This window comes from Dasypus novemcinctus, chromosome 18 (assembly GCF_030445035.2).
Source record: "Dasypus novemcinctus isolate mDasNov1 chromosome 18, mDasNov1.1.hap2, whole genome shotgun sequence".
In the NCBI taxonomy this organism is placed as follows: domain Eukaryota; kingdom Metazoa; phylum Chordata; class Mammalia; order Cingulata; family Dasypodidae; genus Dasypus; species Dasypus novemcinctus.
Genome location: NC_080690.1, coordinates 77,949,575 through 77,977,500, shown reverse-complemented (window position 1 = coordinate 77,977,500; position 27,926 = coordinate 77,949,575). Strand labels below are relative to the sequence as shown.

The following is a 27,926-nucleotide window of genomic DNA, read 5'->3' as shown; positions in this document are numbered from 1 at the left end:
GTTCAGCTGGTTATGAGGCAGTATGAAGTGGGTACTGTTGCAAGAATCAACTTCTCTTATCTATAGAATTGCTGTGTGGAGGAATCTGTGGCTAGAAGAGGGGAAACAAAGGACAAGGCAGAGCTGCTGCTTCTCTGCTTCCATCAAGAGACCCAGCTAGTCCAGGAACTCCTGTATCAACCCAGCTTCCATGCATCCATGGGGCTGCACTGATAGGATTGTTATTTTGGAGGGGTACTTGGACTCAGTTTCACCGGAAGCAGACTCTTAGTTAAGGATTAGCATGAAAATGACATTTAAGGAAGTGGGGAAGCAGAAGTGGGTAGAAAAGGAGACCAAACAAGGGTGGGATATCAAAGTAACTTGGATGGTGTCCACTACTTATTCCTGAGGAATGCTGGAGATTTACTCAGGGAGACAAAAGACCCAGAGCCTTCCTACTCCCAAGAACAGCAGTCATGGGTAGAGGGAAGCCTGGGAGTCACATAAAGTCAAGATGCTTTGGCTTCTCCCAGGCAGTCCCCGAACAAGGAGATACACATGTATGCTTGGAAGGTGAAAGCAACCATGATTTAAAGTGCATAAAGGGAAACGGACTTGGCCCAGTGGTTAGGGCGTCCGTCTACCACATGGGAGGTCCGCGGTTCAAACCCCGGGCCTCCTTGACCCGTGTGGAGCTGGCCCATGCGCAGAGCTGATGCGCGCAAGGAGTGCCGTGCCACGCAGGGGTGTCCCCCGCGTAGGGGAGCCCCACGCGCAAGGAGTGTGCCCCGTAAGGAGAGCCACCCAGCGTGAAAGAAAGTGCAGCCTGCCCAGGAATGGCGCCGCCCACACTTTCCGTGCGGCTGACGACAACAGAAGCAAACAAAGAAACAAGACGCAGCAAATAGACACAGAGAACAGACAACCGGGGGAGGGGGGGAATTAAATAAATAAAATAAATCTTTAAAAAAAAAAAGGTGCATAAAAATGGTAAAAGGATCTAGATGAATATGGGTGGAGCAATGATAGTGTCTGTTGCAAAGGAAGATGGGTGCGGGTGGCATATTGGATGAGAAAATAATCATTATGACTATGATCTCCTTATCTTACAAAATGAGTCAGATTCTAAACTGGATGCTTTAAAGCCAGGATTTGCATCATTACCCAACTCTTCAAGTTGAGTATTATTATTTCCCTTCCCCCTCTTTTAATTTAACCAAATAATAACCTATTTCAGAAAGGGAAGGGGTGCTTTCAAAGTGTATAAGTTGGAGACCCATACCAGAACTCAAATATATCTTACACAAACTCTCCTCCATACTGGTCAATTAAGAAAGTACCTCATTTCAGAGATACAGATAGAGAGATATTCCAAGATAGATAGATAGATAGATGGTGGATAGAAGAGACATAGACATAGATGTAGACGTAGACGTACTCATAAACATAGTCATAGACATAGATGTAGACATAGAGTCATAGACATAGACATAGATGTAGACATAGTTATAGACGTAGATGTAGACATTTTCATAGACATAGACATAGATGCAGACTTAGACATAGTCATAGACATAGATGTGGACATAGTCATAGACATAGACATAGATATAGACATAGCCATAGATGTAGACATAGATGTAGACATAGTCATAGACATAGACAAAGACAGATATAGACAGACATGGATGTAGACATAGTCATAGGTATAGATGTAGACATAGACTTAGTCATAGACATAGACATAGTCATCGACATAGACGTAGTTGTAGACATAGACATAGACATGACCTAGACTTAGATGTAGTCATAGATATAGGCATAATCATAGATGTAGACTTAGATATAGATGTAGATGTAAACATAGACGTAGATGTAGATGTAGACATAGACATAGACGGAGATGTAGACATAAATATAGACATAAACATAGACGTAGACGTAGACATATACATAGACGTAGATGTAGACATAGGCATAGACATAGATGTAGACATAGACGTAGACGTAGATGTAGACGTAGGCATAGACATAGACATAAGCATAGACATAGACATAGACTTAGATATAAATAAATGTAGATATATAGATAGTGATGGGACCTAGTGAGGAAAAAGTCTAAGTTGAAAGAGCCAGCTGCTGTCTAGGGTCTCAGACCTGGCTTTGCAATGTAATCATGGATTTTCATGTATCTGGGAAAAAATTTAAGACCTGAATTTCACTAACAAAGACAGTGAAGGTCTTGATGAGGTGCTTCTATGGTTAATGAGAACACTGTCTTTAATCATTTCTCTTCATGCCTCCCTCTCCTCAGAGGTGTGTTTCTTTAGTCTGAGGTATCAGGAAAAACAGAGGGAGGGGATTGTATGGAATCTGCTGACCAGCCTTGATTGCATTTTGCTTGCTCTGAAGTAAAACATGGAGCTTTGGATTCAAATCTGAATTCCAATCCCAGGACGCACATATATGTGTGACTTTCACTAGTGAGATGAAGATATAAAGTTGTAAGAACTAGAAATATTATGACGTAGTTCTACATATAAGTACTGAGAAATAACCTGTTCCTTTTCTTGGTGGGAATTTCATCTCTTGAGAATGATGCTTTCTAATTTTACTCATTCTTCTCTACTCTGGACTAACACTGTTGTCATTATAAATCCTCCCTGAATTCCATCTCAATCCTGAAAGCCCTCCATACCCAAGTTACTCCTACTCATTAGCAAGCGTCAACGATCCCAGTGAAATGTGTTTGAAGTAAGAGCTGAGATCTTGCCCTCAGGATAGGACAAAGTATGGCCAGAGGTAGGGATGACCCATCATCACTTCCATCTAGGAACTGACTTCTTTATATGAATCGATGGAGCATGGGTGTTTGTTTGGAGACTCGGAAACACCAAGACCCCAAAAGGCACCATTTCTGGGAGTTAATTAGTCTGGCATGGGTGTCTATATGATGTGGAGTCCACTGGGAGGACAAGGAAGAGAAACAGCCTAGAAAATTGTCTAACCCTTTGTAGCATTTTTGTAATTGTGGTAAAATACATATAACATAAAACCTGTTTTAACCATTTTAAAGTGTGTAATTCTGTGGCATTAAGTACACTTGCCATCTTGTACAACCATCACCACTGTCTAGTTCTAGAACTTTTTATTCACTACAAACAGAAACCTCAGTATATACCTTAAAGAATTTAAAACATGTCAAGCAGAAACGTGTACATAAATGATCATAGTAGCACTATCCACAATCACCAAAAGGTAGAAGCAAACCAAGTGTCCGCCAATGGATGCATGGAGAAGTAAACTGGTATGTGCATGCAATGGCATGCTATTCAGCCATAAAAAGATATGAAATACCGACCCATTCTACAACATGGATGAAACTTTGTAGAGTTTTTGAAAGAACCCTCTTGAGAAGTCCAATGTCTGAGTCAACGTTGGAGGTTGCTCTATGCCAAGGACACATTCAAGTGACAAGGAGAACCCACACAGGGTCACAGAGAAAGTCAGGACCAAAGCCTAGAATCAAACCCTGTTATTTTTTTCTTACAAGCTGTTCCAGGTTTTATTAATTTTCTCTCCCAAGGAGTCTGTGTAGCGACTATAACTTAGAACAAGAAAGGGATGGTTAAGAGAATAAGAGGAAGAGAATCTGGCCAGAGAGGTGCAGGTTGGTTGTCCATCAAAGTAAGGGATATTTTCCCTCTTCTTGCTTCCTGTTTTTAAAATGAAGAATATCTAAGAGTGGGGATGATAATGAAATCATGGGCTTAGGTCCTCAGAATGCTTAAAAGTCTATTCAAGGGCCATCTGTTTCCAATAACAGATGCTCAGGTGGTATCTTGGGATTCAGGACTAGGAAGCCAGAAAAATATATAGCTTTGGGGATTGGATTGGTTCCTTCCTCTATTGCTTTTGACCCCCTTCTCCTTTCCCTCCAGCTCTGTGGGATGGGCTACATCATCAGCAAGGCAAGATTCACCCCTAACTATGGCTCTGCTTGTTTTCAGATCTGCTCCCCAGGCCCTCCCTCAGTGCCTCACCCAGCTCAGTGGTGGCCCCAGGGAGTCAGGTGACTCTCCGATGCTGCTCTTCTCACCAGGGTGCAACTTTTGTCCTGGGGAAGGTAGGAACCTTGGAAGTCGTGCAGCAACAGAGAGCATCAGGAAATCATGCAGATTTCTTCTTTCAAGACCTAGATTACAAAGATGCTCAGAACTATACCTGTCTTAATTATCTAAGGAAGGAGAACCTCATCTGGTCTGACTACAGTGAGTTCCTGCAGCTTATGGTTACAGGTGATCAAGAGACGCTTCAGGGTGAGTCTCAGCCTCACATGCTGCTTTGGTTTGTCAAGGCTACTGTGATAAATACCTCTCAAAGCATTGGCTTTGACCACTGGAATTTATTGTCACAGGGCTTTAAAAGCCAGAAGTCCAGAATCAAGATCTCGACAGGATGCGTTGTTCCAGAGTCTGTAGCATCTGGTGCTGGCTCGCCACAATCCTTGAGGCTCCTTGTCTTGCATCTCTGCCTCCATCACCTGGCTTCTCCTTCTGGCTTCTACATCTTCTGCTCAGGTTTCTGTGTCTCTGTCTAGATTTCCTCTCCTTACAAGACTTTAACATATAGATGAAAGCCCACCCTGAGTCAATTTGGGCTCATCTAAATAGGTTCCTCGAGGATCCTGTTCACAAATGAGTTCGCAGCTTCACTAATAATAACATCCTCAAAGGTCCTAAAACAAATGGGTTCAGAGTAGCACAGATTAAAACTTGAACATGTAGTTATGGGGGGGTGCATGATTCAATCCCCAACACATGCTAAACATTTCCCTCCCAAAATTTTGGACAAAAGGAGAAATGACACTCCCTTTTGTGTGTGTCACAGGGGAGAACAAAATTAAAACTCTGAGCATTCTAGGAAGACTTCTCTGTTCTAGAAGATCACAGAGTAAGAGGGACATTTGTCACCCTTTTTGTAAGTGTCCCTCTCAGAAACCAGGGGCAGGAGGATCCCTGACCTCATTCTTTAACTCTAGTGTTTCATTCTCTTCCAGAAACCTAGCCTCTTTGCTTTGACAAACTTCACATTGACTCTAGTGTAAATTTTAATTCAGAAAGTAGTTGACTCTATTCCATATGTCCCATGTGTATGGAATTTGTTCTCCTGGGTGATGGTAGCTCAGAGCCATCACAGCACCAGTCTAGCAAGTAGTCAGGCTACCTTCTACTCCAGTCTATGGCAGGCAAGGATCCTGGAAGCTACAGCTTGTGCCTCTTACAAAAGGGAGGCTCCCTACTTGGACTCACATCCCTTTGACAACCCAGAGATTGTGATAGCAAGTAAGGGTCTTAGAGGACTTGAGAATAAACTCAGAGATGTCCAGAAGAGAGGACTGGAACCATGGAGCCAGTCCTGAGTTAGAGTGATTGGAGGCCAATTCTTTTCAGGGTGTTGAAGATGGATGAACCACTTATGAGGGACAAAATGGTGCCAGTATCTAGGATGATGGAATGAATAACCTCTGAAAATAAGAAAAGGAGCATGGGGTGTGTGAAGTTGATAACAAAAATAACTGGATATTCAGAATAGGTAAGATAGGGAGGCTTCCCCTCCTCCATGTGACCTGAGCAATTCTCCTGAATTTCCTGACAAATTAAGAGTTTTAACACCCTCTTAGTTTCCTAGACTAGCAAAGTACCACAAATTTGTTGTCTCATGGTTCTGTAGGTGCCAAGTCCAACATCAAGGCATCAGCAGAGCTCTGTCCCCCTGAACCCTGTAGGACAGCATCCTCCCTGGCCTCTGCCATCTTCTGAGCTGGCCAGACATCCTCGGTGGTCCTGCACTTGTAGACACAATACCCAATCTCTGCCTCTGTCTCCACACGGCCACCTTTCTCTCTTGTCTGTCTGTCTTTCCTCTTCTTATAAGGACACCAGCTATACTGGGTTCATCTTAACTAATTCCATCTACAGTGACAGGTAAGATCATACTCTGAAGCACTGGGGGATAGGACTACAACCTAAGTTTTTTGGGGGTACTGTACAACACATAACAGCACCTATCATGGGAAAGGAACAAAAATTGGAAAGAGAGTAGAGAATATTAAGGTCCTGGAGAATTCTATCCCTGAACTATTGCTTTGAAACACCCATCAAACCTTCCTCCTCTGTGTGACTTACTTCATTGGCCAAGAGTTTGTGTGTCAGGGTGAGGTAGATTGTGGGATGGAAAGACTATGAACACACATTTCCTGGGGATTGGTCAAAGGCTTTGGTTTTCTGTGAGGAGTTTAGGGGTCCCATAACTATGACCTGGAAAAGTTTTATTTCTTTCCAGTCAAAACTGGAATTATATGGCAGTGACTCAGAGGACCCCTTGTAAGGCCATACAGGTCAAAAATCTCTTGGCAGAGGTATGGGTTGGACAAACTCATTGCCATTCTGAGTCTTCTAATTCATCAATAAAGACCTTATCCTGCAGAATGCCTACAAATTCCTTCTTTCATTTCCCCCTTCTTTCATCCGCCTCTTCCTCATTCTCCTCTTCTCCTGCCTTATTCTAATACCAGGAAAACACTCCATGGAGCTGATTCAAATCTAGAGACAACTGCAGCCACTGAGGAAAAGAAGATTTTTCTCTCCACTTCATGGGTCTATCAGTAAGATAGGAATGTTTCTTTAGATAGATGCATCCTGTCCCCATAACCATTATAATGTAATCTATTTTCTAGGTGGAGATGCAGGATCAAGTATTACATCCTCAAAACAAGGTAATGCTAGCAGTGAAATTTACAAATGTTTGAGCTGTGCTGAAATAAGATGAGCAGTTTGGGGTGTTTGTTGGTTAAAAAAACGGGCCTTAGAATCAGATCTTCCAGATTCTAAATCTCATTTCCCTTCTGTGTGACCCTGGGTAAAATTATTTCACCTCTCTGAGCCTCAGTCTTCTTTTTGCAGAAGAAATGAAAAGTCTACCCAAGTCAACTTTGCAATTGTATGTGAAAATGTAAAGAGATGACATATAGAAAGCATGAAACAGGCAGTGATTGGTGGTTGTTGGTATTACTAATTCATTAGTCATGATAAAAGTTAAGATTATTTCTGCTTTAGGTAGGACTTTAGACTTTAAGGCTCAGAAAAAGAAAAGCTTACGATCACATTATTATGAACCAAATATATTGTGTAACATATTGTATGATTTTTTAAAAAAAGGATAGGTATCCAGCACATTTAATTTAAAAAAAGAAAAGAAAAGCTATTTTCTAGGTTCTGACAAAAGAAGATAGATGCTGATGTTGGCAAGTCTGTCTAACTCTTGGTTCAGTAAACTTTCCGTAACAAACCACATAGTCAATATTTTAGTTTTTGTGAGACAAAAGGCAAAATTGAGGACATGGTGTGTGTACTTATATAATGAGGGTGGAAACTAATTTCCACCACTGTCTTCCTGTCCCAAGATGGCCCCTCGTCTGTTTCTGTTTTTTCTTTTTGCTTGTGCTCATTGTCTGCTCATTGTTTCTGCTCTTTGTCTGCTCATCAGGTTTTTTTTTCCTCGTTGTCTGTTTGTTTTTGTTTCTTTTTCCTTTAGGAGGCACCAAGAACCAAACCTGGGACCTCCTATGTGCTAAAGGGTGCCCAACTACTTGAGCCACAACCACTTCCCAGTATATATTTCTTTATTTTTATTATCTCATTTACCTTGGGTAAAATTATTTCACCTCTCTGAGCCTCCATTTTTGCTTTGCAGAAGAAATAAAAAGTTAACCAAGTCAACTTTGCAGTTGTATGTGCCTGAGATGGCTCCCTCATCTGTTTGCTTGTTGTTTTTGCTCAATGTCTGCTCATTGTTTGTTTGTCTTCTTTAGGAGGTTCTGGGAACCAAACTTGAGACCTCCCATGTGGGAGGCAGGTACCCAACTGCCTGAGCCACATCCACTCCCCAAAATGTCATTTTGAAATCAGAAGGGGAGAAAATGATTCTCAAAACTGGATGGAAGTTTAGACTTGTCAGTCTCTTTATATCACTATACTGAGTTATGTAAATTTTTAGCTCACTGGATTAGGAGTTCCCTGGAACGAGTTCAGAATATCCTTTATCTCATATTTCCACATCCATTGCCCAAAACAGACGTATGCTGACCTCGCCTCGCCATGGAGACTAGCCTAAAAGCTGGGCATACCCCGGTTCAGAACCCAGCCCGGTTCTGTAACTTTGGGCAATTAATGTTATGTCTTGGAACTTACTTGTGAACAAAATGGGAATAGTAAACCTATCTTGTTCACTTATTGTCAAGATGAGAAAGATCATTTACGAAGTACCTAGCACAGAGCCAGTTCACAACAAATGATCATATTATTGCTATTGGTTAAACATTTATTGGTAATTTCCCATGTGAGATTCATTGTTCTAACCTTCTGTATATATGTATTGACTCAGTTCATCTCCTGACCATGTAATAAAGTAAATACTATTGTTAACTTCATTTTACAGATGGGGAAATCGAAGCACAGGAAGGTTAAGGAAATTGCCCAAGGCAATTGGAAGTTCCAGCTTGGAAGTGGCAGAGCCAAGTTTGAACCCAGGCAGTCTGTCTCCTCTTAGCTGTTCTGACAAACTGCATCTGTCCACTTCAGGAACCAAACTGATTCACTGATGTGCTCTTCTTTCACTAGACAGCAGAGTCGTCTTCCTTGTGGCTTTCAGCTGCCTCGCCATCGTTCTCCTCTTCCTCGCCATCTTCTTCATCTACAGGTGCACTCAGCATGGTGAGTTCAGAGAAGAACACATGAACAGCTCTGGGGAAGACAGAAGTAAAGTGGAGGATGTTCTCATTAGAGAAATCCCTCCCCGATCTTTTTTTAGATTCAGCACATAACGAATCCACTGAGAGGTAGATTATGCGTCACATCTTTCATGCCCCACTCTGCTCCTGCTCTTGAGTCACTCTCATGCGCTGTCCCCCCAGCCCTCACCCTGGTATCTCAGCCTTGCTGTGAGCTTGCTCCTCTCCAGTCCCCATGTCCTCTCCCTAGTATCTCCAGATCCCATACTTTAATGTGTTTTTCTCTCTTGGAGTCAGCCATTCCAGGCCTCCCAAGTGGGAGGCAAGAGGGACCAGGGAAGAAATCATAGGTGAATCATGGCTTGGAAAGAGCAGATCTGATTCTGCAACATGGGAACTGATTTTTTCTCTCTCTCCTCAGATGCAGCTTTAACCAAGCAAGAAAGGACATCCCTCTCAGTGAGTTTCTCTTTAGGAATGCCCCCAAGGGCCCACTTTCCACATATGCCTGCTGGTTTTGTCTTGCTCTGGTCCCCGAGCTTTATCTATCTGGCAAGCTCATACAATGAACAGGGGGTCGGTTAGCCTAGCGGTTGAGAACATGGGCTTTGAACTTGGACTAGCTGGATTCCAGTTCCCAGCGGCTACTATTTATCGTCTGTGTGATCTTAGAGGAGCACTAAATCCCTGCAGGCACTTCATGTCCTCCCATGTTTAAAATTCCCATTTAAAGGCTTGTCGTGAGTCTTCAGTGATACCATGAATATGAAGAATTTGGCAATAGGAACACTCATCCATTGTTGGCAGTAGAATAAAAGGCTCAGCCACTGTGCAAGACAGCTTGGTGGTTCCCCAGAAAGCTAAGTCTAGAAGTACCATATGACCTGGCAATCCCACTTCTAGGTAGAAGTGAAAATGTCAAAGGAATTGAAAATTAAGACCCGAACAGATACTTGCACACAGATGTTCATAGGAGCATTATTCACAATTGCCAAAAGATGAAAGCAAGCCAAGTGTCAAATGGCTGGATAAACAAAATGTGGTAGATACAAACAATGGAATATTCTTCAGTTGGAAGGAAGTTCTGACCCATGAGACAACACAGATGGACCTGGAAGAGATCATGTTGAATGAAATAAGTCAGACTGAAAGGGACAAATATTATATGATCTCACTGACACAAAATAATTAGAATAAGCAAACTATTCATAGAGTCAGAAACTAGAATGCCGGTTACCAGGGGATGGCATGGGGTAGGGAATGGGGAATTAATGCTCTCATTGTACAGCTTGGATTGATGGAAAAGCTTTGGTAATGGGCTGTGGTGAAGGTAGCACAACATTGTGAACGTAATTCACAGCCCTGAATTATACATCTGAAAGTGGTTAAAAGGAGAAATTTTAGGTTGTATATATGTTACTAGAATAAAAATTTTTAAAAAAACATGTAAGACTGTACAACACAAGCAATGGACCCTAATGTAAACGATGGACTATAGTTAATAGTACAATTACGAAAGCGTTCTTTCATCAAATGTACCCACACTTATGCAAGGTGTTAATAATAGGGTGGTACACGGGAACTCTGTATTTTATGCAAGATTTTTCTGAAACCTACAACTTCTCTAATAAAAAAAAGAACTTAAATCAAATTTTTAAAAATTACAAAAAATAATTGATCAGAGTATTTAGCTGACTTCAAATGTTAAATTATAGGCATTGATTAACAAATTGTTGATCTGGTATATTTTAAGAGTTGGATGACTGGTAGCAATTAATTGTCTATAATGAAAAATGTTATAGTAATATAATAACATGATATTATGTAACTACATCAGATGCTGTTATACGATGGTAGTTCTTCTCAAAACCAAACGTTCAGGGAGCGGATGTGGCTCAACCGATTGAGTGCCCACCTTCCACATGGGATGTCCCAGTTTGGTTCCTGGTGCTTCCTGAAAAAACAAAAATATATGGCAAGCAAAACAAATGAAAAAATTAAAAAAAAAAACAACTCAAGGAGGCCCATGTGGCTCAGTGGTTGAGCACCAACTTCCCGCATATGAGGTCCCGGGTTCAAACCTTTGTTCCCAGTGCCTCAAAAAATAAATAAATAAATAAAGTTCCCATTAATTTCTATGAACAACAGTTACAGTTGACAGTGTTGGTTTATTATTACTATAGTCAAAAGCCCCTCCTCCTTGAAGGATAACATTTCTAGAACAGGGCTCTCCAATAGAACTTTCTGTGATGACTGAAATGTTCTAAAACTGTGCCATCCAATATCAGAGGCTCTACCAAGATGTGGCTACTGCACACTGTCACTTGTGTGACTGAGCACCCGGATTTAAACTTTATTTAATTTAAATTGATTTATTTATTTTAAAGATTTGTTCTATTTATTTCTCCCCCCACCTCATTGTTTGAGCTTGCTGTCTGCTCATCTTTTAGGAGGCACAAGGACCAAACCTAGGACCTCCCATGTAGGAGAGAGGAGCCCAATCACTTGAGCCACCTCCACTCCCTGCTTGTTGTGTCTCTTATTGTGTTTTCCTCATTGCTTCTCTTCGTTGAGTCATCTTGTTGGGTCAGCTCACCGTGCCAGTTCCTTGCATCAGCTCACTGTCTTGCTTGTCTTCTTTAGGAGGTACTGGGAACCAAACCCAGAACCTCTCATGTGGTAGGCAGGCAACCAACTGCTTGAGCCACATCTGCTTCCTTAATTTAAAATCAATAGCTAGCCGTGACTAGTGGCTGCCATATTGGACTGCACCCCTCCAGCAGTCCATCTTGGCCTCTTTTCCCCAAAGGCTGAAGACCCCCAGGAAGAGACTGATGCCGAGCTGGATGCAAGAGCCACGTCTGAGGCAGCCTCTGCGCCACTGAGGAGCCCCCAGGATCTTGGGGATATGCAACCCTGAACAGGTCGAAGTTGGACAGCAGGAGCCAGTGGAGCGAGGAGCGACGGAATCCAGACGGCCTCCATGACTGGAAACACGGAAATCTAGATGTCTCTGTGTCCCTCACTCACAGTCCGTATTAATAAAATTCAGTTCCTCTCTTTTTGTTTCCACACCTCTGGGAAATCACTGGATGGGTTTTCATGAGCTTTGGAATGTGAGTTTAGAATGACATAACTTAAAACATAGGCTAAGAATAAGATTTAAATTCATATAGCCTGATGGTATTGATAGTATCCATTGAGAAGTCCTGAGGGTGACACCTGGAGAGGGGAAATTGTCCTCCGAGAAGTCCACGGGTGGCTGATCAGATGAGTCATCCCCTCCACACCGTGATTTCAAAAAGGAGCACAAGACACGAGTCACGAAGGCATGTTCAATTGTGGCTAACAAAGGGGACCCAAGTAGATGCACCTAGGCAAGCAGCCAAATGTATTTGGTTAATGATTCTTTCAAGCCATGTTGGGTTCCCCTCTGGGCTCAAGTCTCTGACAGTGGCACTGAATCACTGTTTATGCTCTTTCTTAGTGTCCTTCCTTCTCCTATAAGACCAGCCAAGCCCCACATAAAAGCAGCTTCAGCTAGCTGCTCACTGATCAGCTAGAAACCAAGGAAAGTGTGGCAGCATCGGTGGCTTTGATTTCTGGAATGGAGTCTTCGTCCCACAATAAACACGGGTGTATCTTTCTTTGGGCAGGAGACAGGCGCTGGGTATTTCATCCCTGACCTCTGGTTCTGGCAAGACTCTGAGGACTCTGGTTTCCACTGCATGTGTTCTCCACTCATCTTTCTGTGGGGTCAGGCCAGGCAGAGAGGAAAGGGCTATGGGGAGGGCCCCCAAAGAAAGTTAAACTTAGGGCTCCTCTGCTGAAACTGGAATCCAGATTCCACTTTCCTATATATTTGTTAAACAAAGAAGGCTTTGTACGTTGCCATTTTCTTTCTGCTTTGAAAACCCAAAGGACTCGTTGGGGTTAGACTTGTAGAATATATATGAATTTTATCACTTCAGGCCTATAATTTAATTACTTTATGTTAATATATAATTGTGAGGACATTTCTGAGTGTGATTTTTTGTTACAATAGCACCAAATTATCACTTATGTGCAAACACAAATATATGGATGTTGCTTCCAAAGTTATGTCATTGGATAAGATTTGAAAGTCATTTTTAAAAAATATAAAAATGTATGAAAATGTAAAGCTTTTGAATGTATATATAAATATTCTTAACTCATAAGCACATGCTGGCTCATTTTTCTTAAAATTGTTTTCTTAAAAGTGTTAAACTGTGAAATACTTCAACCATAAAGAACAACACCAGATAATACAAATGGAAATACGCACACTGACCTGATTTTCTAGATACTAGCATTTTGCTATTTCTTTTTACTTCTACCACTCCCAATCTATTCTCCTTCCTTGTGTCCCCAGAGGTAAACACTCTCCAAGGTGGCGTGTATTATTCCTATAAAATTTTCATACTTTTACTACACAGGCATCTATCGATGATCAACATACGGTAATATTTTGTGTTATTAAACTATATATGTATATATATGTGGAATTAAATTGTATACTACAATTCTACCCTCACCTTTTTGCTTTTAAGATTCATCTACATGATTTTTATAGGCCTAGCTCATTAGCTACTATATAGAATTAAGTAGTCATCCATGCGGTGCAATATTATTTAGCCACGAAAACAACTGAAGTGCTGTGGCATGCTACAAGGACGAACCTTGAAAACATTATGCTAAGTAAGAGAGGCCAGACATAAAAGGTCACATGTTGCATGATTGTATTTGTATGAAAACTCCAGGACAGGCAACTCTAGAGAAAGAAAGTGGATTAATGTCTGCCAGGGCCTCAGGGAGCAGAGAATGAGGAGTGACTGTGAATGGGTTCCGTGACCCCTAGTGGAAGGTCACAGCACCGACGGTAAGATAGTTGTGCCGAACAATGGAAGCTGAATCAGATAAAGTCTCTATGAATGTGCAGGCAATACAGCGGGAACATGTTAAATAACATTATCAGGATGCAACCAGCCAAATTCAGACTGGAAAAGTCTATAAGACAAATAGACCAATATCCAGGCCCAAAATTATAGAGAGAGAAAGAGAAGAGAGAAAAGAGGATGTGGAGCCAGATGGCCTCCCCATCACTGAAAAGACATATCAGCTGAGCACCAGGTTCAGGCAGAGATGAACCAAAATTGGCCGTGAATTGATAATTTTGAAACTGGTTGGTGAGTGCGTGAGGATTCACTGTATTCTTCCCTGTTGTTTAAAATAGGTTTTAAATTATTTATAGAAGAATATATAGCATTTTAAATAGAATTATAGAGAAGTTTTACAAAGAAATGGGGAGAGGCAGGATAGAAAAGAGCCTTGTCGATTAATTTTTGAGAGAAGTTTTGGTAGTCAGAGGAGCTTGACAAGAGGGAGGTTTTGAGGTGTGTGGGGCGTGTGTGAATCAGAGATTGTGATAAAGAAATTCAGGGAGTGCTAACCTCTAGTGACTATAGACTTGCAAATAAATGCTTGGATTATTGCATATTTCAGATGCTGGATCACATTTTTTAAATATTTATTCCGCAACAAAGACTGAACACACTGGGTCCCGGCTTTTGTGACTTAACTATTGAACAGTTGGAAAGTATTTCCTTTTCCAAGCAGCTGTTTTTACCCCTCAGCCAGAGGACGAGTGAGATGGTTTCAAGCAGCTGTTTGTGTTTGCAGGTGGGGAAGGCCCTGGGCAGGGCTTAATCCGTCTGTGCCTCCTTCCTGCCCTAGAGACATCACTGGCTCCCCGCAAAATGGGCATCACAGAAAGCTGTAGATCTCAGCTGGTCTAACAGCTGAAGGTCAGGGGTGGCCTCCGTCCTAGAACCAGAAGGCAGGAGGTAAACAAAACAAGACCAGAAGGAAAGGGCTTCCAGCATTGACAAGCCCCCGGGGCCGTGTGAATCTGGAAAGCACTGGGAGGAGACGGTTTGGGGGATATTCTCCACGGCTTCCCACCAGGCTTCTTGCACCCCAATGCTATATCGTGGGAAGGAGTTATTGGGCTGTAGGAGGAAGAACAAGGGGCAGCGGAGCTGGGGAATCACGGGAGACACCGGACCTGAGCAGACCTCAGCCCCACCCGCACCTTCGTTGCTCAGCATGTCCTCGAGGGTGAGGTCACTGGCGACGTTGGCCAGCGTCAGCCAGACTCTTCAGCCGGGGGAGAGAAGGGAACACTCAGAATGGATTCCGAGGGGAGAGGGCAGGAGGAGGGGGTCTCAGCTTTCTGGGAGAAAGCAGTGGAAGCCAGTGGAAGCTGGCTGATGGAAGGGAGAAGGTGTCAGTAGGAGCCAGTGCGGTATCAAAATGGCCCTGTTGGGATTTATTTTACAGTGACACATGGAGTCCACTTATCTGATCACCTTGAATATCCAGAACACAACCAAAAATTTTAAAGCAGGAAATAGTGCCCCAAAACCCAAATATACACAGAACAAAATCTCTGAGCAGATAATGTTTGAAAACCAAAGCACAGTCATCCATTCTTCATATACGAATGAGACTAGGAGGGTCTCATTCACCACTGATTTCCTTTTCTCCTATAAATATCTCTAACAAAATGGCCAGCAAATTAAAAGCACCCAAAAGGACAGTACTGGCAAAAAGATGGTGGGAACATACGCCAGAGGCAAATCTGATCATATCATCATCCCATTTGATTCAGGGTCATTCAGTTACCTGAACGTCTGATTCAAGTTCAAGATTGTCTGCTTGAGAAACCTCGTGCTTTAGCTTCCTTGTCCGCTCAAGCAATTGGCACAAAATGGGTCCAGCTAAACACTGGAAGTTTATCTACACATGGATTTGAGGCCAGGGAAATGTCCAAATCAAGCCATCATCAAGGAGACGCTTCCTTCCAGGAGACCAGCTGCTAGTGGTCCTTGGCTCCTCTGTCACATGGCAAGGCACATGGCAGCACCTGCTGGGCTCTCCCTTCTCTTCTGGGTTCCGCTGATGTCAGCTTCTTGCTTCCAGGGCTTTCTCTCTGTGTGTCTGCATTTCTTTATCTCCTAAAGGACTCTGGTAATAGGATTAAGATCCACCCTGGGCCACACCTTAATTGAAATAACCTCATCCTATGCACGGTGGTTTCACACCCACAGGAATGGCTTAAGAACATGCTTTTCTGGGGTGCATAACAGCTTCAAACCACAACACCACGTTTATTCACAATGGACTTACGACAAGGGCATATCCCTTAATAACTAAACAAATCTCCATTTCCTCATTTTAAATGGAAGGGGTGGAAAAAATCTTCTTTCGGCATTTTAGAAAGTTTACTATCTTTCTTTGGTACGTAAACACTGCTAAGTCTCATCAGTCTGGAAATTGTATGTACAGAGAAAGCACTGGTTGTGAATGCTCTTTGCTTTTTTTTTTTTTCCTGCTTTCCCAGCATCCCTTCCCCCTTCTCATAACATTTCCCAGATTTTCCTTTGAGAATAACCTGCCTGTCAGACACTCTGATTAGGATGAAGCTGATCCTACCCCCAGCTATGAGAATGGACGCGTGATGCAAGCCTGGCCAACAGAACCGCAGTGTTTCACTCAAGGGTGGACACGTGATTTCTTAATTCCATAAAGGCACCGCTGAGTACCTGGGACCTCTCCTGGTGTCAGAAAGAAATACAGACCTCCCTTTTAACTCACAGAAAGCGCGGATCAGAAAACCGGGGTTCCCCTTTAAGGGTGGCAAACGTCTTTTATGCAGTGTAGTCCTTTTCATTAAAAAATAAATTCAAAGCAAATACAGTTTCCTCATCTTCTTTATGCAGTAGCCTGCATTCCAAAGGCTAGCAATAATACTTTCTAAAGGATGATAAGAATTCTAGGGCCATCAGTCAACGTTTTACTTTCCTGTTCTGAACACTGAAGTCCTTTACCTCGTTTCAGATTCTTTGGAAGCGTTTTCCAATCAATCACATGGCTCATAGCAATGGCCTCTGTGCCTGGGGGTCCCGGGGGGGCCATCAGTACATTTCCAGCTTCTGTCTGCAGTGCTCACCCACCACCTCCAGGTGGTGCTCTTGGGAAGGATATAAGGGCCCCTCCTGCTATCTCTCTCTCCCTTTCCCTTCCACCTCTCCCTCCCTCTCCCTTCCTCTCCCTCCCTCTCTGTCTCTCTCTCTCTTTCTCTCTCTCTCTCTCACACACACACACACACACACACTCACACAGCTGCATTTGGTCCCACGGAACCTCTCACCCGCCTGCTCCCACGCAGCCCTCTTGGCTGTCTTCAGAGCCCTCAGCTACACTCCCGAGCCCCTGAGTTTTGTCAAGCAGGACTCAGCAGCTGCTCTCAGCTCTCCGTGGTCCGGTTGCAGCTCCCTCCCTTGGCTTGGCCCCTTTGTTGGAGAGGGGACGGTACCCACAGCACTCTAGTCCCTCTCCTGAGCAAACCACAAACAAGACCTCTTCCAATCCCAACAGCCCTTTTACACCTTCAGGTGGACAGGGCACTAGGACTGGGGACTTGGGCTTCAGGCACTGTCTCTGGAGCCGCGGGCAGTGCCCCTGCTTTGGAATCCGGCCCCATTTGGACCTGTGGTCCTTGGGCCTGAGCAGAACTGTGACCACAGAGATTCTGCTTTAACATCCTCTTGACGTGTGTGTGAGGCACTGGGAATACTGCATCAAAGAAGGTTTTGCAGCAGAACGGGTGCTATGAGTTCATTTTCATTAAAAAAACAAAAGCTCGAGAATAGATGTATGCAAAATGGCATTCACCAGAATGACAATGGTTGAAAAGTTGAATAATTCCGATTATTTTTTTAATTATGTGGTTGTTCTATTTCTTCTATTAAAAACATTAATTGCATAATAAAGTAGACTGACTATAATGGTTAACACATGATGCGTGGGAAAAGCATGCATAACATTCATTTCAAGAAAGGTCATTTTATTTCCAGTCTTTCAGGCTATTGATTCATTGTCTCGGGACAAGGAACGGAAATGGCTAAGTCTTTTCTGTACCTGTTTTATTGATTGAACCACAGGTAAAGAAGGTTCCTTTTTGGAAGAGGAACAGGAAGTTGAAGCATACAAATGTGGATTGGGAGGGCGCTACTGGCATGCTAGGGAACCAGTGTCTCCCACCAGGAGGTGAAAGGTTAGAGAGCTTGCCTCTGACCCAGATCTACATTAAAAGGCTTCAGGCAGGGCAAGCGGATGTGGCTCAAGTAACTGGGCTCCCGTCTACCATGTAGGAGGTCCAGGGTTTGATACCCAGGGCCTCCTGGTGAAGGCAAGCTGGGCTACACAAAGTGCTAGCCTACACAGGAGTGCTGGCCCACGCAGAGAAGGGGGGCAGCAAGATGATGCAACAAAAAGAGACAGAGAGGGAGACAATAAGAGAAGCAGCAGACCAGGGAGCTGAGGTGGTGCAAGAGATTAAGTGCCTCTCTCCCACTCCAGAAGGTCCCAGGATCGGTTCCCAGAGCTGCCTAAGAGAAGACAAGCAGGCACAGAAGAACGCACAGCAAATGGACACAGAGAGCAGACGACAGATGAGGTGGAAGAAAGAAAGAAAGAAAGAAATCTTTTTTTAAAAAGGCTTCAGGCGGAGGAGAGGAAGGGGAGCCATTGCTTCATGGATACAAAGGTTCTGTTTGGAGTGATGAAATTGGTTAGTAATGGATGGTGATGATGGTAGCACAACATTGTGAATGCAGTTATGGCCACTGAATTCTACACTTAGAAAGGGCTAAAATGGCACATATTGTGTTGTGCTTATGTTACCACAACAGGAATGTGTGAAGGCTTCCGCTGGACACCACCCCTCGCCATGCACACACCCAGACGTGAAGAATGACGTTTTTAAACCGCATGCCAACATGACACTTGGCATTAGGCACTGCTGCTGACATCTCCTTCCTCAGAAAGCTGGCAGAGGGAAGCAGACATGGCTCAAGTGACTGGGCTTCCATCTGCCACATGGAGGGTGCTGGGTTCAATTCCTGGGGCTTCCTAGTGAAAACTGGCCCGCATGGTGCGGAGAGCTGGCACAACAAGATGACACAACAAAAAGGGACACAGAGGAGAGAGCAGTGAGAGACACAACAAAGCAGGGAGCTGAGGTGGCCCGGGTGATTGCGTGCCTCTCTCCCATGTCAGAAGGTCCCAGAATTGGTTCCAGTGCCTCCTAAAGAGAAGATGAGAAGAGAAGACAAGCAGACACAGAAGAACGCACAGCAAATGGACACAGAGAGCAGACAGAGAGCACGAGGGGCAGGGGGCGGGGCAAATAAATATTTTTTTTTAAAAAGCTTGCAGGGAAGCAGATGTGGCTCGAGTGATAGGGTTTCTGCCTACCATATGGGAGGACCCAGGTTCAATCCCTGGGGCCTCCTGGTGAAAAAGAAGAAGAGAAAGCGTGCCTGCATGGTGAGCCAGTGCCGGCCCAAGTGCCCACGTGGTGGGCCAGTGCCTGAGCAGCAAGCCAGGTGCCCATGCAGTGAGTCAGGGCCCGGGCAAGTGAGTCACGCAGCAAGGCGATGACACATCAGAAAGAGAAAGGAAGGGGAGAGTCAAAGTGAAGTGCAGCAGAGACCGGGAACGGAGGTGGGCAATTGACAGGGATCCTCTCTCCACAACAGGAGTCCCCGGGACCAAATCCCAGCGAATCCTAGAGGAGAAAAAATGAGAAGAGAAGACAAAAAGAAATAGATACAGAAGATCACACTGTGAATGGACACAGACAGCAAAAAAAGCAGGGTAGGGGCAGGGAGGAGGAAAATAAATAAATCTTTTTAAAAAAAAACTTGTGGAGATAAAAATGAACGGGAGTGATTACAGACAGGGATGTTCTAGGGGCAAAGTTCAATGGACTTGTGGAATGCCCAGACCTCCATACCGAATGCAAATATATGAGGAATGAGGCAATTTCACTCCAATAATTTAAATAATCACATTTTAGATTCTATTTCTGCCACCCAAAAAGTAAAGGACTAAGTGTAAAAGGAAGAAAAGGCAAATATCATGTCTTGACGTGGAAGGAGCCCCCACTCCAGCCCTGTGAAAAGGCAGCTGTCTCCGGGGCTCAGCCGGGCTGGGGGGCAGACGCGGGGCAGAGTGGAACGCGTGGGAGAACGTCATCACGTGGCCAGCTCTGAGCACCACCTGCTGTCCTGCTCTCCCTGCCAGGGCTGGATTAAAGAGCCCTTGCAACGTCATCTTTTTTCCCCTCTTGCGTCCAAATTCCAGCCTGTCTAATAAAAATCCAGCTGCATTAAACTTCCTGAAAAGAAACCCTTAAAGAACTTCAAGTTTGCACAAACAGAAAACAACAAACGAACAAAGAAATGAAAAACAAGGAAGTATGAAGTTGTACTCGGCCAGTTGAACTAACTTGTGAGCTGTTTACAGAAAGAGAACTTGGGCGTTACCTCACAAACATTTCACAGAAATTGGAAGGAGGAAGTAGACGCCATCCCTGGACTTGCCAGGGAGAAGTGGAGTTGTGAGGACTGACATTGATGAACGAATCACCCATCGAGGCTGGACGCGTGGGCAAGAAGGGAGGATGACTGTCGAGGAGGGAATTCTGGCAGTGGAGACCCTAGATCTGACGCTTGAATCTTTACCTTAAGGGACCAGGAGTGGATACTAACCTGGTTCCTGCTCAGCTGCACTCTATGGACAAACGCTCACTTCTGCAGATGCGGCGTCAGCTCAGGGCCACGTGACATCAAGAGCCCCTGGTTTCCAGGAAGGCAGAGGACTGTGCATGCTTGAGACAGATAAACGCCCTGGGCAGTCTTGAAATGCATGTTGGGTGGCCTGGGCCAACTCACTTGAACTCTCTATGCCTCGGTTTCCCTCATTTGTTTTTTGTTTCATTTTGTTTTTAGGTACCAGGGACAGGAGATTGAACCCAGAACCTCATATATGGGAAGCCAGTGTTCAATTGCTGAGCCACACTGGCTTCTCTTCCCTCATTTGCTAAATGAAATAAAAGCAGTAGCATGCCGCTCTTGATACAGATGTGGAGTGGACACAACCATTCTAAGGTCAACAGGATGGAGGAATAGAGTATGGATTAGAGTGGACTTACTGATATTCTATTCATGACTATAATGATTAGTAATCGAAGAAAATGTGGCATTGGTGTGGAGAAAGTGGCCATGGTGGCTGCTGGGGGTGGGGAGTGGGAGGAAGAGATGAGATGTGGAGGCGTTTTCAGGACTTGGAGTTGTCCTGGGTGTTGCTGCGGGGACAGTTACCGGACATTGTATCTTCTCCCATGGCCCACCGGGTGGAACGTAGGAGAGTGTGGGCTATGATGTGGACCATTGACCATGAGGTGCAGCAGTGCTCAGAGATGTATTCACCAAATGCAATGAACGTCTCATGATGATGGAGGAGGTTGTTGTTATGGGGGGGAGGAGTGGGGTGAGGGGGTGGGGGGTGTAGGGGGACCTCATATTTTTTCAATGTAACATTAAAAAATCAAATTAAGAAAAAAAATTTTTAAAAAGCAGCGGCATGTCATAGCTTACATGTGTTAATTCATGAAGAACACTTAGGACGGTGAAGTTAACTAGGTTTGGGTAAGTTCAGGCACATAATAAAGGTGAACGTTATTATTAGCAATAGTAATATGAAGAGCAGAAGGAGAAAGGAGGAGGAGAAGGAAGGAAGGAGGAGGAGAGTAGGAGAGAAGGAAGAGGAGGAAGAGGCGAGAAGAGGGGAGGGAGAGGGGTGAGCTGCGCTCAGGGCTCTGGGCGCAGGCTGAGGATTCTCTCGAGCCCATTGTCCAGGGTGCACTCGTCTTCTCCTGCCTGTCGCCGGCTCAGCCTTCTAGGAAATCGCTGTACCAACGCCTCCGTTTCCAAACCACCTTCATCGCTTCTCCAGCTCCCTGCCCTCATGGGGCGCTGGGCCTCTGTCCAGCCCTGGCCGAAGCCTGGTGCTTGCCAGAATCCTCTGAGGACAGGGCAAGGTGAGAGAGCTTAAATGAGAAATTGAAAAGACGACGCCCACTTAGTGGACGCTGGGCGCATGCTCCCAGCGTCAGCAGCAGCGATGGCTCACGTTTACTGACCCCTCGCCACTGGAGAGGCGCAGAACTGAACACTTCACGTGACTCACTAATGTCCCAACAAACCGATCAAGCGCAACGCTATTGTCTCAACTTCATAGATGGGGAAACTGAGGCACAGAGAGGCGAAGCAACCTACCCGAGGTCACACAGCTAGAAGTGACTCATTCCTCTCCTCTCCTCCCCCGGAGCTCGACCACTTCCCCTTTCCTGCCCCAACAAGGTGACTGCAAGAGAGAAGGTGGCTCCACTTTCCCACTGCCCTCTAAATAGCCACGCGCCAACACGCGTAGCGACAGCACACCCGTCACTGAGACACAAGCCCGCAGACGGACACTCAAGCGCATACGAAGGCGCGCTCTAGACCCAAACAAAATTCAAAGAGCCTTGGACTCGCAGGGGCACCCACAGGCACCGACACAAAGAAGTCTCACAAATGCGCCCACAAAGACAGATGCTCGGAGACCCCCGGACCATGCACTTGTTCAAAATAACCCGAACAGAAGCATGACTGCAGAGAGCCACCACCGCCCAGAGGCCCCGGACACAGAGGAACACGTGCGCCATCGGCACTGACAGAGGCAGGTGCACCGGGGAGGCACCACCCACTCAAGCGCAGAGGGGCGCGGTTCCGTGGGGACACAGAGACACTCCCGGAGATAAGCACACAGGCCCGCTGGAGTCCTGAACAGGTACCCCGTCCCCGCCCGCCGACTCACACGAGCTCGCGAAGGTGTGCGTACGCACGGCCCTTGCACGGGCACGTCACAAACAGCACACACACAGCCGCACAGGCACAGCCCTAAGAGCTGCAGAAGCCGCGGCGGCCGCGCCAGGAATGATGCAAGAGGGGCGGGACGGCAACGCGCCCGCCAAGGGCATCGTCCCAAGGGTCAGCCTCTGCCAACCAGACCAAAGGTCAGCAAACCGCGGCTGCGGGCGGAAGGCAGCCCGCAGCCCGCGTTCGCGCAGCCCGCGCTGGGAAGGTGCTGCGGCTGGACCTGGGGTTCTTTCTGGCACAGGGTCTCCCCTGGGTGACCGTCGAGCTGGGGGCCGGGGCCGCAGCAGGGAAGGGTGGACGGGGGTCAACTTCCCAGCTCCCTCGGGTGGCTGTCGGCAGGAAGCTTCCCGCGCGTCCCCCCAGCGTGGCCCTCTCCACAGGGGCTGATCGTGGTAAGGCTGCCCACAGAGTGAGCCGAAAGACACAGAGAGAATCCTCAGCCTGCCCGGGTGTCTTTTACAACCGAGCCTTGGGGGGGGCTATACCACCGCTTCCCCCGTTTGCGATTTCACGCCGAGACCGTTCGAGGCACAAATATGAGGAGGTGGGGCTCCGGGGACCACAGGCTGGCTACCGTCGGTGATGTGGAAATAATCTCACAATAAATATACTTTTTTTTTTTAGGTACCGGGGCTGGGGGTTGAACTCGGGACCCAGTGTGTGGGAAGCCGGTGCTCAACCACTGAACCACCTCGGCTCCCCACCAAAAAAAAAAAGTGAAGTATAAAATTATTTCTTCTAAGTCCTATCCCAGGCAGTGGGGCTGGTGGGAAATGCACAGTCAGTCGTTCTGGGGCCTCTTCTAAGCTGGTGCAAAGTTCAAGGATGGTCTAATGGAAGTTGCAAGGCATCAGGGATACCCGCCAGCATGCAGGTGGATTTAAGCTCGCACACCGAAATAAAACCAAAGGTCTAAATACTGTGTTTTGCTTTTTAAAAAAAAAACTTTTAATTCCTGCCCGATGGTATTTATAAGCCATCTGGAGTCAACATGGTCAATTAGGAAAACAAGCCAAAAGGAAAGCGGCCATCGAGCTTCTGTTTGCTTATGCAACTGTGCGAGCCAGAGGCAGAAACTGGCTTTGATTTCCCGTGAAACAGGCCCGAGTGAGGGTCAGGGGATGAGTGTGTGACGGCGGATTGTCTCTCTGCCGAGGACCCCCAAACGAAAGAGTCTCGCCCGTTCGTGGGCCATGGGGAAGGAGGGGTGGACTGAACCCGAGTGGGGGAAGCACCTCGTCTGCGGCTGGCAGGCAGAGTGTTGTCTGGAAGATCCCACAAAGGAGCCAGGCTTCTCAATAAGCATTACAATAGTTCAGAAAAATCATGAGCGGCCTGCAGCTGCAAGCAGGAGAACTGCATCCATCATCCACGTGGAATCTAAGCCCCCTCTTGGTGTAGAGGGGGACTGGACTTAACCATTCCAGGGTCCACAGGGTGGAGGAATAGAGTATGGATTAGAGTGGACTTACTGGTGTTCTGCTATGGAGCTATTGCGATTAGTAAGGGAAGACATTGTAGCATTGACGTGGAGAAAGTGGCCACGGCAGCTGCTGAGGGCAGGGAGAGGGAACAAGAGATGTGATGTGGGGGCATTTTCAGGACTTGGAGTTGTCCTGGGTGGTACTGCAGGGACAGATGCTGGACATTGTATGTCCTGACAAGGCCCGCTGGGTGGACTGGGGGAGAGTGTGGACTACAACGTAGACCACTGTCCATGTGGTGCAGCAGTGCTCCAAAATGTATTCACCAGGTGCAGTGAGTGTGCCACGACGATGGAAGAGGTTTTTGATGTGGGAGGAGTGGGGTAGGGGGTGGGGGGTATATGGGAACCTCTTATTTTTCAAATGTAACATTTAAAAGAAAATAAAGAAGAAGTAAAAATCTCCCAGAGAAAAACTAAAGTTACTGGTAAGGTATGCATCATTTTAGACCTTTCAATGATCAGAAATATATTTCAATGATATTTTTATAGAAATGGAGTTAAACCACACATTCTCTGACATGTACTCCCCACCTCCATTTGACAATATGATTCAGACCCCTTTTATATCAGTACCTAAAAACATCTCCAGTGTGATGATGTGACCAATCCCCTACACTCGACATTCAGGTATTTTTGTTTGCTTTGATGTTGTTGCGTTTCCTGTTTTCTTTTTTTTTTTAAGATTTATATATTTATTTAATACCCCCCCCCCCCCGTGGCTTGTTCCATTCTTTGCTGTCTCTTCTCTGTGCCCATTCGCTGTATTTTGCTGTGCGTTTTTTCTGTATCTGCTTGTCTCCCTTTTGTTGCATCATCTTGCTGTGCCAGCTCTCTGTGGTGCACGGGCCAGCCTGCCTTCACAAGGAGGCCCTGGGACAGGAACCCAGGTAGGCAGGAGCCCAACTGATTGAGCCACAGCCGCTTCCCTATTCCTGTCTTCTGTTCAATGTTTGGGGTTATAAACAACGCTGCTATGGACATCTCTGTGGCCAAATTGCTCTACACACCTTACTGATTTCTTGAGGACCAGTGTCTTGACTCTCAGTCCCTTGTTTTAAGAGAGGGAAACAGGCCCCAGAAAGGGGAAAGAGCTCACCAGATCACACAGCAAGCAGGTGGTACTGATGGAAAAGAGGCCAAGGTTTTCTATGCCCAGATGTAGCAGTTTGATATAGCTATGAATTCCAAAAATAGATAGTGGTTTATGTTTGTAATCTGGTCTATTACTGGGCATGATTGAGTTACGATTAGGGCTTTATTTTTTTATTTTTTTAAGATTTATTTCTCTCCCCTTCCCCACTCCCTCTCCCCAGTTGTCTGCTTTCTACGTCCGTTCTCTGTGTGTTCTGTGTCTGCTTGTATTCTTGTCAGCGGCACCTTGGAATCTATGTCTCATTTTCTTGCGTCATCTTTGCTGTGTCAGCTCTCTGTGTGTGCGGTGCCATTCCTGGGCAGGCTGCACTTTCTTTCGCGCTGGGCAGCTCTCCTTACAGGGTGCACTCCTTGAGCGTGGGGCTCCCCTAGCGGGGGACACCCCTGCGTGACACAGCACTCCTTGCATGCATCAGGACTGCACGTGGGCCAGCTCACCACATGGGTCAGGAGGCCCTGGGTTTGAATCTTGGACCTCCCATGTGGTAGGCGGATGCCCTCTCCGTTGGGCCAAATCCGCTTCTCTGATTAGGGCTTTAATTGGGCCACATCATTAAGGCATTAAGTCTCCATGGTGGGTGAGAACTCACAGATAAAAGGCACGACAAAGGACTAAGTTGGAGTTTTTGAGGCAGGGGGATTTCTGATGTTAGAGTTTGATGCTGAAGACCCGAGGAGTCAGCACCCAGAGGAAAAAGAAGCCAGCCCCAGGAAGAAAGAAACCTTGGACCCAGAGAGAAGCAAGCCCCAGGAACGTAGGAGCCCAGGAAGCCTGACATCAGCAGACATCAGCAGCCATCTTGCTCCAAACAGACTTTGGTGAGTGAAGTAACTTATGCTTTATGGCCTGCTATCTGTAGGCTCCTACCCCAAATAAAACCCTTCATAAAAACCAACCACTTTCTGGTATTTTGCATCAGCACCCCTTTGGCTGATTAATACACCAGAAGAGGCCCCTTTCACAGAAGGCAGGATCCTACCAGGTTAACAGCTGGGGCTCTGAAGTCAGACCCCTAAACATTTTCTGACCACAAAGTAATCAAGGGAGAGACACTAAATATCTCAGACGCTTGGTTTTTCTTATGTAAATTGGAGACAGCACCTATGTCAGGAAGTTTTGTGAGAATCAAGGATATCTACACATAGACATTCACACACATATATAAACATACATATGAATATATAGTTACCATAATGCACTTACCATAAATGACTGTGGTTGCTATTCTCATTATTATTTTAGACAACATGAATCATGTAAATCTTAGTCCACAGCACAGGTGAGCAAGAAGCATTGCACATGGGAAGCAGATGTGGCTCAAGTGATAGAGCTTCTGCCTACCATATGGGAGGACCTGGGTTCAATCCCTGGGGCCTCCTGATGGAAAAGGAGAGAAAGCGTGCCTGCACGGTGAGCCAGTGCCAGTGCGATTCCCCGCATGTTGAGCCAGTGCCCATACAAGTGAGTCATGCACCAAGATGGTGACACATCAAAAGAGACACAAGAGAAGAGTCAAGGTGAAGTGCAGCAGAGATCAGGAGGTGGCACAATTGACAGGGAACCTCTCTCCTCACCGGAGGTCTCCAGGATCGAATCCTGGTGAATGCTAGAGAAGAGAAAATGAGAAGAGAAGACAACATAGACAGTAAAAACAGCAGGGCGGGAGGAGGGGAAGGGGGGGACATAAATAAATAAATATTAAAAAAAAAAAAGAAGAAGAAGCACTGCATACTTCATTTTCATTAATCACCTTAAAATTTGATTCCAAGTACCCAGAAAGGGCAGATGGCGCTGGGGGGAACTCAGGACCAGCCGCTGCTGTGCGCCCTCTCGGGTGGGCTGCACGACGTTTCCGGCCCTAACAATGTTACAGGGCACTAGGTGGGCCTCGGCTCGTCCCTACTGGGGAGCTACTGCCCCAGCTCTGAGGGGTCCCATTGGGTCTAGCGGTTCTGCTGTCTCTGGGTAGCTAATGGCGCACAGGAAGTCGCACGTGGGGCTGGCCTGAGCCCGGCCCGCCCCCGGCCCGCCCCCCAGCCCGCCACACAGTTTTCCTGCTCCTTGCAGCAGGACCACCGGGGCCCCAAGCTCTTTAGCTCCACGAAATAGTCTCCTTCCTTGTGTTGCCCTCCAGTGCACTTCTTCTCCCCCCTTTCTCTCTAGAAACAACAACTACCAAGTCTTCAGCGTGAGTAGGTCGTAACTCAGACACTTGGAAGGATCAGGAAGGCAAGACAGACGCGTGAAGCGGTCAATCTGCTGAAAACTGCAAACCCGTTTCTCAGCAGACACCGTCGAGCTGCAGTTCAGCCCCTCCGCCTCGAGGGGGCAGCGCTTCCTCGGCCCGCCCACCGCGCCAGCGTCCCCTCAGGCCCAATATTCCCACAGAAGCGGCAATCCCAGATTTTTATGGGAAATCTTCTGGTATTTATAAGTGGGAAGCTAATTCAAAACTAAATGCTTAAACAGGGAAGTGGAATTGGCTCAAATGATAGAGCACCCACCTACCACATGGTAGGTCCAAGGTTCAAACCCCGGGCCTCCTTGACCCGTGTGGAGCTGGTCCACGCCCAGTGCTGATGCACGCAAGTAGTGCCGTGCCACGCAGGGGTGTACCCTGCGTAGGGGAGCCCCACGTGCAAGGGAGTGCACCCCGTAAGGAGA

At 46.0% G+C, this 27,926-nt stretch overlaps 1 protein-coding gene across 1 annotated transcript in view; it reads left to right on the top strand.

Moving 5' to 3' along the window:
- Window positions 1-27,926, top strand: part of VSTM1 (V-set and transmembrane domain containing 1) — a 39,861-nt gene that overhangs the window by 10,194 nt on the left and 1,741 nt on the right. Inside the window, exons 6-9 of the mRNA XM_071209011.1 lie at window positions 3,993-4,301; window positions 8,664-8,756; window positions 22,535-22,760; window positions 27,426-27,450. Coding sequence (XP_071065112.1) covers window positions 3,993-4,301; window positions 8,664-8,756; window positions 22,535-22,760; window positions 27,426-27,450 — 653 coding nt within the window. The remainder of the gene's footprint in view (window positions 1-3,992; window positions 4,302-8,663; window positions 8,757-22,534; window positions 22,761-27,425; window positions 27,451-27,926) is intronic.